This window comes from Mycteria americana, chromosome 23, assembly GCF_035582795.1.
Source record: "Mycteria americana isolate JAX WOST 10 ecotype Jacksonville Zoo and Gardens chromosome 23, USCA_MyAme_1.0, whole genome shotgun sequence".
Classification (NCBI taxonomy): Eukaryota; Metazoa; Chordata; class Aves; order Ciconiiformes; family Ciconiidae; genus Mycteria; species Mycteria americana.
Genome location: NC_134387.1, coordinates 2,221,419 through 2,233,837, shown reverse-complemented (window position 1 = coordinate 2,233,837; position 12,419 = coordinate 2,221,419). Strand labels below are relative to the sequence as shown.

Here is a 12,419-nt window from a genome sequence, read left to right as displayed (position 1 = left end):
CCAAAGATTGAGGCTATTAAGCTCATTCCCACGCTCGAATTTGGCAAGGTAGAAGCCCATATTACCTTGTTTCACTTTTCGTAGGAGTTTGCTCTGAATGTTTTCTTTTCAGTAGGTTCCCCAGCTGGTTCAGTCCTGCATAATGTAGTTACAGATAGCAAGAACCAGAGGCTGGCAGAGCAATGGGTATTATCTGGGTTGTGGTAGGTCGGAAGAGCCAGGCACAGACGAGAAGTTATGAGTAAGCTTATGAGTAAGATTTCAACTGGAGGTTGAGTTGGCAGAACCACTCTTGGTACTGTGGGGCCCTCAGATACACAGTGCTATATGCATAGGTATACGTGAGCTTCAGTCATAAGCCAACATGACTGAGCTGATACTCCAAATAAGCTCTTACTTATTTCAAATTCTGTGAAAGATCTGTGAAAATTGCAGTACTTCATAGAGTTTAAAGTAGTTTCCTCTGTTCTTCAATGTATGCTGCTTTTGGGTTGCTTGAACAGAACAGGATCATATAAATACAAATACAAACCATTGCTTTAACATCTGAATAGACCAAACTGTATCAAGGCATCAAAGAAAGTTAGGTAGTTTTTCTGCTTCTTTTTCCATTCTGAATTTAGACAGGATGCTTGTCTGCAGTGTAGGAAACTGCCCCTGATATAATTGGAGTTCAGTGGCCATGTGTAAGATCACTTGTCACTAGTTTTGATAATGTGTTTGTCATTCTCATTTGGGGTAAATCCCACCTCCTTACTGGCTTCAGAAGGAAACACCATTTTGTGCCACTCTGTTCCTGCGAGTTAGAAAGTCAAATCTAGCATGGTGTGTAGTACTGAGACCCGACAGAAAACTCCGGATCTTGCTCCGAACTTTATCACTCTGCAGTACTTTTCACAAGGTCTTTTAAGGTAAACCATAACAGTCCATAGTTTTCAGTGCTGCCTCTGCAAGAAGAGACGCGGTTATTAGAACCCTGTTGGAGCGATGATCTTGTCAATGGAAGTCTTCCTCTTAATTTTGGGAGACAATAGGTCAAGCCTCCAATTCTTTCTTTATTGAGTGGCCAAGGTGGCAGGAATGCCTTGGGAATGGTAGGTTTTATGAGCAATGCTGAGTTCTAGGCTCTGTATTCAGTCATGAGACACAGATGGGAATGGTTTTGTTGCGGTGATGTTTTATCACGAAATGAGACAGTTTTAATAGTTGTTTGGTGACTAACAGATACAGAGGTAGCCATATAATTAGCGTGCTTGCTGCAGGAGGCAGTGTTTCCTGGCATTACCAAGCATACTCAACACAGACTGATCTCACTGAAAGAGGCTGGCTAACAAAGCCCAGAAGCTAGTTAACAGTTTCCTAAAAATGTCTCCAGACACCCTTGTGTGATTTAAAAGGCAGCACGCTGCCAGCTCAGGTCGTGCAAGCAGGGATATTTCAAGCTCGCAGCATCCTACCATGCAGCAGAAGCTACCTGGTATTTTGGGGGTTACCTTGACGGGGGTTCAGAGCAGCAAAACCTCCTGGGAACCTTAGAGCTCCCTGACCAATGCTGTTTCCAGATGATAAAATGTTGGTGGGAAGCAGATATTGATTATTCTCGCCCTGGCCTTTTCCCAGTATCACCTTTGTCCAGGCACAAAGGGATGCATTTTTGGAGAGAAGTTTTGTAAAGTACCCTATGCAAAGACTACTTTCACAAGCGGGATCCACACCACGTTGGCTCTAGGCAATTTTTCTCTGTAGCCACAGGAGAGGCAGCATGAGCTGTCTGTGCCATTTGCCTCTTGCAGGCTGCGGACAGGCAAACTGCCAGTTTACCGCCTTCCTCTCCCCGTGGGGCTCAGAGCTGCTATCAGATCCACTGTGACTCTCCACTCTGTATTCCTCCTTCTCTCCCCACTCATCACCCTCAGAGATGTTTGTGGAAGTTTCATGCCTGGACTGAGTTCAAATCGAGCACCCGGAATCTTTGGTAGGGAGGGTTTGGCTTGGAGAATTTAGCGTTCGTTTCTCTCATCCATGTATGTGCTTTGCTTTTAAAGTAGCTACAGTTTAGTAAATCATCTCTTTGCAGGCACTAGTGGTAACTCACATTTATTTAATATATTTAACATTTGCCTGTTATTCATTTGGCCAGTATCTCCTACAAGTTTTTGTGCATGCTTGATTCAGAATCAGGTATCAAATCACAGGTTAATTTTTACATTTCTTTTTTCTCTCTCTCTTTCTTTTCCTTTCCCTCTTTCTTTCTCTTTCTGTTCTCTTTATTTCTGTATTTCTTTTTATTTCTCTCTCCTCCTTCTCATAACAAAAGGGTAAACCAGGGTATTGTTTATGGAAAGTTTGAATTACTAATGACCCATACAAAACAACATTAAGGATCATATCTTTTCCAGTGCCTCTTTTTAAACCCAGGAGCTCAGAAGCCAGTCCCAGTGTTTTATGATCTTAAAATGTTGATATTTTTCCAGGTATTAATTCCAGCTTGATAGCAAACCAAGAGAAACAGAAACATTTTTCATCTTCACTTCAGAAAAATGTGCTCCATCTTCCTCTGTTAAACAGATACCTTTTCAGTACCGTGGAGGGCATGCCGCTGCTCTGGGATCAACTTCTCTTTCCTAAATTACCTTTCCGCTGTGCCATGTGTGAGCCTCACCCTGAACAGCTGGAACCACAGAGAGCAGGGCTGAAATGAAACAAAGAAAAAAGCTTACTCCTAGTTTGAGTCCCGCTGTGATGGGGGCCGGAGAGCTAGCTGGTTAGAGAAAAAAGAAATACTGCAGTGTCCCAAGAGAAAGATCCATCCTCCCCGCAGCTGGATTCAGCGTGCCAAATCCCAGTCGATGTCTCTGTGCAGGTCATTGTGCACTGTGCTCTAAGTGACAGTCCCTCTCCCAGTTAGTCTCCAGACTCACATAAAAGCAGAAAGAGAGGCAGGAGGAGCTGGGAAGTGGCTTGGAGAAGGCTGTGGAGTTCCTAGGAAATGCCACAGCTTGGCTGAGGCTTGCACCTCTGATTGCCAGATCCGTGTCCAAGACACAAGTGCTCCAGCTCGCTCTCTTGAATGCTCAGCAAGCACCACCCTGTGCTACGACCTCAGTAGCCTAATGTCCCCCTCACCCCACATCCCACCCTTCTCTTTCAACCCTGGCAGTGCTCCTCAGTCAACCAGATGTGAAGAACAAAAGGAAAAGCTTGGATCAAGTGTGCAACCCTACGGCACTCCGCATGCAAAGAGCTTGCAGGGCGAGGCCCATGGTAAGAGGAGATGAGCCTCCCACGGCCGAGTGCTTTGTTGTCCTAGAGGCAGTGCTGCCTGCCTTCATCCCTAAGATAATTAGCTGTTGAAGGTGAAAGAGCAAGGCCGCTCCTAGCAGAGTTCATTACGCATACGCCTGCGAGCAGTACTCTCTAGAAAAACAACACAAAATGCGAGACTGAATTGCCCTCACTGATTTTGCTGATTCCACTAAATTTCAGATCTAATAATGTCTCCATATTGCTTCAATTGTCTCTTCTGAGGCACAGCTGTGACTCTCCCCCCTGAAGCGTTGTGGCTGCAGAAAGGGAAATAAAACCTAGCCAAGGCGTTCAACACAGCAGCCTTTTAATATACAGCCTGTTCCCTACGTTCATATATTCTGCATCTCCAACTACTGTCTCCCTGCTAGAAAGGCTAATAGAATTGGCTCCTCTTATTCTCAAAGCTGTGGTATAATCTGGTTAAGGAAATTTTTCTCCTGGGATGAAAGGTGACTCCTGTTTAAGGATGCAAACTAGCATTTAGTGGAAAAGGGTTCATTTCCTGCCTCCTGGATGTTCTGCCACTATCTTCCACATCCACCCCCTCTAAATTTGGACACGTAAATGAGGTGATAAACCTTGGCGGATAGCCAAGAGGGGCTGCTAACTGGTGGCCATTGAGACCCTCCTAAAATCACAGCCGTGTGAAGGTCCTTATGTTTCCACTGATTGTAGACGTATCCTGCACTCCTCTTACCTGTAGTACCTCAGACACTCACTGGTTTTGCATCCAGATCCCAAGGCTGAACAAGGCATTTGGCCCATTTATTTAGAGGGTCTGTTACTGCTCACGTCAACTTCTGTTATCTGTGGGATGAACTGAACTGTGCTGGCAATGGAGAGCCCTGTAAAAGCTTGAATGGATGGGTGACTAGCCAGCCAACTTGATCGTCATCCAGACAGTTTTCCAGATAAAACAGCACTGAACCATGGAGTAGGTCGATGATGCTGGTGTTTTATTTTTCTATTGCAATTGCATGGTACAAATCCCAGCTGTGAATCAGGGCCCCCTTCTGGTAAGTGCAGGTGGGAAAACACATCTCTTGCCATGCATTTCAGAGAAAGTTGCGTCTTCTGGAGCTCTAGGATTACTTGTTTGTGGTCACACTCTGGCTAGCACAACCTCTGCACTTTTGTGTCTGTTATCATATTGCTAGATACAAGATGAGAGCCCTGTTTAATATCCAGCTTTTTGGTTAAAGTAGCTCTCTTCCTCCTGGGTCTGCTTTGCATTTTTACCCAGGGCACTAGTAAAACATTTTCTGCCGCCCATGTGCAATGGCACAGTAATTTGTTTCCTGGATATCTCCTTGTCATTCAGTCTGACAATTCTCCTCCCCTAGGAGATGTTGGCTTCTCCATCTCCTCTGAGGCAGTGTAGCTGCCAAAGTCCATCTCAGTCCTTCCGGACTGAAAACTCCTATCTGGCATTCCCCCCCCGATCTGCAGGGGCGAGAGAAACGTCAAGCAATGGAACACAGGAACTCCCTTGGTCTGTCAGTTCACGTGAAAGGAGGAGAAAGCCTGAACTGTGTATCTGCCCTTCACACATGTTGGATGCCCTGCAGAATTACCCATTGCACAGTAGTAGAAAGTGTTGCTAAACAGGTCGCTGTCAATTCGCTGCAGACCAGCTGACCCAGGCAGCAAAGGAAATAGGAGGAGATAGGGAAAGGCATGCTTGAGCCGAGAAAAAGGCGCACTCTATCCTGTTTTAAGGGGAAGAAGGTTTGAACTCTGAAGTTAGACCAGCGTAATGCACAAGGGAGTGGGAAGAGGTATCTGATGAATACAGCTACATGCTGTGCTAGCTCTGGGTCAAGTCTGGCTCTCGCGTCTGCACTCCCGTGCTGCCTGTTCTCTGGTCTGCATCTGAGCAGCTCATGCTCAGACTCCCGTCCAACTACTTGTTCAAACCAGACAGCATGTCCAACAAGCCCGTGTTAAAGCATAGTTACCAAGGCCAGTGGAGACTTAATCACATTTGAAAAAAGAGCTCTCTAATTTCAAAGCAACCGTATTACTGGAGAAAAAGAGCCATCATTAGTCATGGATATATGCAGTAGTTCATGAACACAGGGTCACTAGGTCATAGCTGACTACAAAACCTAGTGTAAAAATAGTGCAGCTACACACTGGTATGAATTGCTGGCACCTTTTTTATGATAATGGCACTGCTGATCTATCCAAGCCGGTTTTCATCAATAAGAAGTCAAATCTTTGCCAGCACACGGGATGCACAGGATGTACTCTCTTACCCTTTTGGACCGTGCCTTAGGCATTGCCGTGAGTAGATGCCTTTTAGTCCTCAAGCCCTGCCCCAGCCCAAACCCAAAGATTTCTGAGCCTCACTGCATCCTCTTGAATATTCTTAGGGTGGTGCTCAGTTCCATTTGGATCAGCAGGACCATAACCTCACCCCTGGAGCATCCAGACAGAGTATCTCTCCACAGAAAAACAATTGCAACTTTTTGTTCTCTGGCTGGGATTCCTGGACTCCTGCTTTTTGTTCGGGTTTATTTTATTCTCAACATAAATAAAGAAAACAAAACTAGTGCAAGTAATAGTCTGGAACTACTAAAGTTGCATTGCAGGAGACATGGAACTAGAACAAGGAAAACATTCTCATGAGGGGTTTTTTCTGAGCAGAATTGGTTAATCTTGGGTTCAGACTTTCACTCACTCAGCAGGGCTGCCCCACAATATTTACTTAAAATCACAGCAAAGTGCATTAAAACAACGTTAAAGCAGAGACACCAGCCCACAAAGAGCAAACAGAACCAGGGATCCTCTGAGATGAGACAGTGATGTGCTTATTTCAGGCTTTCCTCTGCCTATCAGATGGTGCCCCCTTTTTGGTCAGCACCAGAGATGCTGGGATGCTACAGAGGGAGCACAGTGTTTCTGGTCAGGGGCCCACTCTGGCACTTCATTTTGTATTGGCATTTTGTCCTGTGCAGGAGATGGAGAACATATTCCCGCTGCACAGATGCTAACGGTAGCGCAGAGTACGTAGCAGTGGTCAACCCTCTCCTCCCTTTTCCCCTCTATGTTGTCGTGCTGTAAGGACAAGCCTTAACTGAGAGAGCATTGATCCTCGGGGAGGGGCATTACCATGGGCGTATTCATGACCGTTACGTGGGTCTCTGCTTTGCCCCGGAGCCTGATTCCTCGAGGAGAGCCTGAGTTGAAGCCAGAGGTTCTTCCTGCTGACAGAAGGCCAGGGCCGAGCCATGCAGAGAGGGGTCAGCTGCCACCGCGCTCGGAGCAGCCCTGGGGTGATGCTCTCATCTTGAACTTGATGCAGTTCAAGGCGCTGTGAAATCTTTGTTTTCCTTAAATGACCTTTGCTTGCACAAGACAGCCTGCATTCAGCTGTGGGCTGCTCTGCATGCTTCATCGCTTCAGCAAGGAATCCACCTTCCTCTGCTGAACAGCTAAGGCTCAGACAGATGTTTCTCCATATCCACAGAGCATGATGATAGAATTGGCAGAGCTCTTGGAGAGGAGCTGTCTGTATCTCTTTATGTGTCAGTCCCTTCCACACCAGCTCCTCTCATCCCTGTCAAATCCTTCTCCAGCACCCTTCTGCCTTTTTACCAGCATCTCCCTTACTTCACTTTGGGTCCCTCTTCTGCAGACCGTTTGTCCGTAGGCTGGGTACAGCAGGGAGAAGGTACAGAGCCGTGCAGAGGATTCAAAATGGCTGATGTTGTTACTCCAACAGATCTGCTCCAGCCTGCATGGGCTCCATGCTCCGTTTGGCATTTTTTCACTAGGAAAAACATTTACTTTGGGAGAGGAAAGAGGAAAACAGAAAATAAGCTCACGCTCACAAATCCAAAAACAAAATATGGACTCAGAAATCCTCTAGTGCCTTTTTGGATGATTTCATATCTAAAAGAATGAATCCATAATACAATAGTGCTGATTATGACTTTTGAGTATTTACAGTGGGATCTTTCGCAGGTGGAACTTAGGAGGAAAAAAAAAAAGAACAGCTCGGAGGGCAAAGGTTTTGTTTAAAAATGTACAACAAACTGTAGCTTAGCACCAAAGAGTGAGAAAAGCAGTTTATTGGCTTCTCAAGAGCACTAGAATATCAAGAAATCCTAATGAAGAATGGCTGTATTTCAGGAAAAATTCTGAGCAAGAAACTGTCTTAGTTAAACAAATCTTCCCTTTTGCCTGGTTGGTAAATGATTAGAAAGAGGACACAAAAGCCAGGTATTTGAAGGAGAGAGAGGCTCCAAAGGTGCAAAGTCCAGATTTCATTCAAATTTAAGACTGAGGTCTGGGAAGAGGCATCTGTGGAGGCAGGGACCATGAGTCGTGCACTGACTCAGACGCCAGCTCTGAAGAATAGGAACGGCTCTTGCCAGCTCTTGCAGCTTCAGTATGACTCGAAGTACTCGATGCTCTGTTTAAAGGTCCTGGAGTCAGAAAACAGTATGAGAGGATTTCATCCTCCTTCACTGCAAAAGCTGTCGTTAGGGTTTAACCTCTTGGTTGCTCAGTACAGGACTTGCTCTTATAACATCCGACTCTGAGAAAGAGAGGGAACAAAGCGGTGTGCCCAGGAATACTTAAACTGACGTCAGATTTGCACCCGGCCAGGAAGGTGTCTCAGCTGTGATGCCATTGCCTCGATCAGTAACTGTGCTTTTCCACTTTGTTCTCTTTTGTTTTAGGGCCGTTGCATCAATTTCACCAGAGTGAAGAACACAGAGGCCCCACCCAAATATCCGCTCAACAACGCATACCCTCCGTCATCTCCACCTCCAGCGCCCATCTACAACCCCCCGCCCCCGGCTCCGATCTATACCCCCCCTCCACCCAGCTCATCCACACCCCACACCCCATCCCCATCCTCCACACTCCCACCACTCCCCCCACCGCCCCAAGCCCCACCACCCAACCGGGCCCCCCCTCCGTCTCGGCCCCCACCTCGCCCAACAGTCTAGGGGGTCGGCCTTGCTCCCGTCTCTTCCAGAAGCATTCGAGAGGCTTTTTCAGCAGTACTGTATCACATCCATCTTCCGGGGGGGGTGGGGGGGGCTAGAGGAAGCCGGACCATTTTTGAAATGGGTGACAACAGAACGAACGACTTTGTAGTCGTCTTTCTCCTTTAGTTTTCTTTTATTTTTAAAATCCCTTGTGCATCAGTGCCACCAAACTATCGAAGCAAGAAAAGCCAAGAGACTGCAAGAACAAGGCAAATAACTTGAATTCCATTTCAGCAAGGCTCTCCCCCCTCTTTGTCTCTGACACTTCCCTGTACCTTACCATGGTGATTCCAGGATACATTGAAAAAAAGGAACGACTAACTAGGGTAAGCTCTCCGGAAAGGCAGTTCTCCCCGGGGAAGGACTGCAAAAGACTCTTCCAAGTGCAGACATCCCAGCTAGCTACCTGGAGACAACTGCACAAACTTCATGGTACAAGACTCGAGGTACAACAGAAAGCTGATCACATCTCACTCACGTGCCAGCTGCCAAGCGAAGAATGACAACAGCAGGCTGCAAGTGCAGAAACCCTTGTAAATCTGAAAGGAATTGATGACAGGCAGCTGTTCCCATGGACCATGAATTGGAGAAGGGAAGGTATTGTCATCTCGGAGGGTCCAGAAAGGAGAAGGGGTAGGTCTCTGGTGTCTGGATTTGCGTATGTTGGTATGTGGAAGTGCAGGTGAATCAAAATGGAGTGCCACTAGGAAAACGAATTACATGGAAAAATAAACGAGTCAGTATGTCACAAGGCTTTGACCCCATCCCCTGAGGACAAGGAATAATTGACGACAGGTCAGCCTTCAGTGCTCCCAGTGGGACAGAGGAGTTCATAAAAATTGAGCAAAGGAATCTGGGAAAGGTATGGTTGACAGAAGAGTCTTTGCATTCAGTTTAGACTAATTATGTCCATCAAGTTAACAGCTCTGCAGTTCAGCAGTGTAATTTAATGCTGGTTTCCATTTTAAAAGGAAAGTTTCTGAATATAAACAAGAGGTTAGGTGTATCGATTTCTCTAAATCCAGTCTGCTTGGGCTCCTTGTTATTGTCAGTTTGAAATGGTTACCACTGATGCGTTTCTGTTTTTTCTGCAAATTGCATTCTTTCGCCCTAGAAATGTTTCCACATGGATTTTTATTTTTTGTTTTCCTTTCCTGAATAAGTAGCAGATGCCTTCCAAACTCGTAGTGAAGAAGAGCCAGTGTGCTTACTCACTCTTGTCAACTCTCAACAACATCACTTCTATTAGCAGTTGTTGACTAAGGCAAAAATCAACACACCGGACATGCAAGATGGGAACCAGTCTTCCAAGAAATGCACTGGCTGCATTTCTCCATGCTTTCTCCTCGCCTTCATGGGACCCCCACCATATTCCATAGTATTACATACGCACATGTTTTATCCTATAGCAAACCTTCTGAGCACCTGCCTTTGCAACACAGTGCTAGAAATAGGTGAGATCACTCAGCACTTCAGTCAAACCTCTGGCTCTCTAATTTACTGTCAGGATCAGTTCTCATGAAATGACTCTCTCTGGAAATTGCGAAGTCATAAGAGGTAAACCGTCTTTGTAGCTGCAGTTCTATGAATATTTAAGGGTTCTCATAACCATGTCATTTTTTACCAGATAAAGAAATGCTTTGCCAAGTACTTACTTCAGTGCTGTTGGAAATATTAATTCTAGCTTTTCTAGCAAAAAAAAGAAAAAAGGAAAAAGAAAAAAAATGCTCCAGGAGGAAAAGGAACAGATGAAAAAGACTCAGCGGACACTTGACCTGGGACCCTTTTGGTAAGGGCATTTGTGAATGAACCCTTACCATGAGACTCAGGGTCGGTCTAACTGTCATTCACCAGCCTTACCCACCGCTAGGTCAGTACGTCATCTATTAGATGAGATAAATACATCAGTCACGATGGATCTGAAGACTCAATCTACAGCCAAGGCTGGCTGTTCTGCAAAAAGGCTGATTAATTCACACCCACAACACTGTTTTGTCTGCAGGCAGCACAGAGCAGTCCCCAATTAGGAGCAAAACCGCGAGTTTTGCTACTTGCTATGTCAGATTGTATCAGCTACAGGCCATGGTTAGTTCAACAACACGACTTTGTGATTGTCAGGTGGGAGTGGGAAGCTTTTAACACCCTGACACAAGTTTGGTTGGACTCCCTCTTGTGATGGATGGGATCTAGTTAAATAGCTGTTTGATTTGGTTTTATGATGAAAGGTGTAAAAACTGGGAATAGTGTAATACAGGATCAATAGATATTTCTCTTAGCAGATCCTCAGTATTTCAGAAAAGTTTGGAAAGGAAATTGATTTTCAACAATACGGCATAGAGAATTTTATTTTTTCTAAGTGTCAGTTAACCAATAAATCTAAACCTACTGCTGGGGAAAAAATAAAAGCAGTATATACTCCACGACTAAAGCTAACTTCTTGCAGATGTATACAGAAAATTTCATTCTCCCCAAACTAAGGGAAAAAAAACCCTACGGTATTAAAGCAGCATAATAAAACCTAGATCAGGCTAGAAAAATCATAATTTTAAAATACCCTCTATGTAATCATCCAGTTTATGAACAAAAAACGAACTCCAAATTTTTTGTTGTACATATTGTTACTGCATGCTTACCATATGTTAGATGGAAGCATTTCCTATCCATTGTGGATAAAAGAACATTTTTCAAGTTGTAGTAAATTATTATAAAGCCAATGACATTTCATGGCATGTTATCGTATCAAGCTGTGCTTGTTGTATTTTTTTCTTTATGGTTGTATTGCTTTTTTATAAATGTACAAATATTTCCTGTAGTGACGAACACCTATTTTACATAGCATTAATTGAAGCACGAGAGCTCCAGGCTATACGCTCCCTTGATCCATTGGCGAAGAGTTTTGCCCATCGATCCAGGGTGGGATATGGCCAGAGCGCAGTGGGTAGACACAAACGAAATGGGTGTGGGGTAACCGGACGCCGAAGCACAGCACCCATGCTGCTGCCAGTGAATCGGTTTTGGTGGACCCTTGCTAACGTTCTCAGAAAAATTAGAGCACGTTTGGTGGCGGGCTTTGTACCTGGTCTTGTATTTAGGATCACCCTAAATGTGGCTGCTAAAACGGCTTCCCAAAAGTACCGCACATGCTTTTAAAAATCATACTCCTTTTATGCCAGTCCCTAAAGATTAACTTAGGAACTTAACGTAGGGTAATCAAGAGTGAAAATTTGGTTCTGAACTGAATTTAAATCAGCTTCCACTGACAATTAATGCTATGTAAATGAGGTTGAATTAGCTGGTGTGCCATATACTGATATATGGTATCCTATGTATTCTCTGTCTATAAAACTTTCCTAGAAACACATTACACAGGCTATCAATCCACACTAGCCAATTTTTAAGTAAATGTTCATTATAGATCAAAAGGAGTTGAGTGGCAACTTCAAAAGACTTCAGCAGGTCTCACTGTTTACTGGTTGCACATGCTCCTTTATAGGTTGGTCTAAACAGCAATACACAGATGTCTGATGGCATCAGGTGAACAGTTGTTTCATTTGCTCTAAATAGGTCACTTTGATTACTCCCGTTGTTTTTCGTTCATGCAAAACTTTCTGTCGGTCTGTCTTGCAGCCTCAAAGGACTAACCAGCTGCATTTGACAAAGATTCAGATTTTATTTTTTTTTTATTTGTAATTGCTAAACTGTTACAAATTGTTGCTGGCTGTATTTTGAAGCATTCACCCACATGAACTTTGTGGTCGTCCAAATTCTCTCTCTACTCCTTGGTGTGTGAAGGCATCTTCTGTCACTGTTTATTTTGTGGAAGGGGGGGAATGTCTGGCTTCTGAGAGCTCTGGCAAGGTTTGAGGGTAAGCAGTCGGTAACATTGCCTTATATGTGGTGCTGATGCAGCAAAGGAAAAGAAATAAGCCTTCTGTTCTGATGTTGAATTACATTTTGTCAGTTCAGCCAGTGCTGTGCAATGATGTTTTACTCCCACTGTTTGTTGCATGTGTCATTTGTTAAATTCAGTCATTACTCTTGCTGACCTTGATGTTATTATTAAAGAACTACACAAATTTGTGTTGGGCTCCATAAGATTCATTG

At 44.6% G+C, this 12,419-nt stretch overlaps 1 protein-coding gene across 2 annotated transcripts in view; it reads left to right on the top strand.

Moving 5' to 3' along the window:
* Positions 1-12,393, top strand: part of ANTXR1 (ANTXR cell adhesion molecule 1) — a 113,928-nt gene extending 101,535 nt beyond the window's left edge. The window contains exons 18-19 of one of the 2 annotated variants that reach the window (XR_012778711.1): positions 8,001-8,948; positions 9,482-12,393. Coding sequence is in view for 1 of the 2 variants with exons in the window: in XM_075523813.1 (XP_075379928.1) it covers positions 8,001-8,273 (273 nt within the window). In the remaining variant the exon portion in view is untranslated. Of the gene's footprint in view, positions 1-8,000 lie in introns of both variants that reach the window. The other variant, XM_075523813.1, reaches the window with a different exon arrangement.
* The last annotated feature ends 26 nt before the right edge of the window (positions 12,394-12,419 follow it).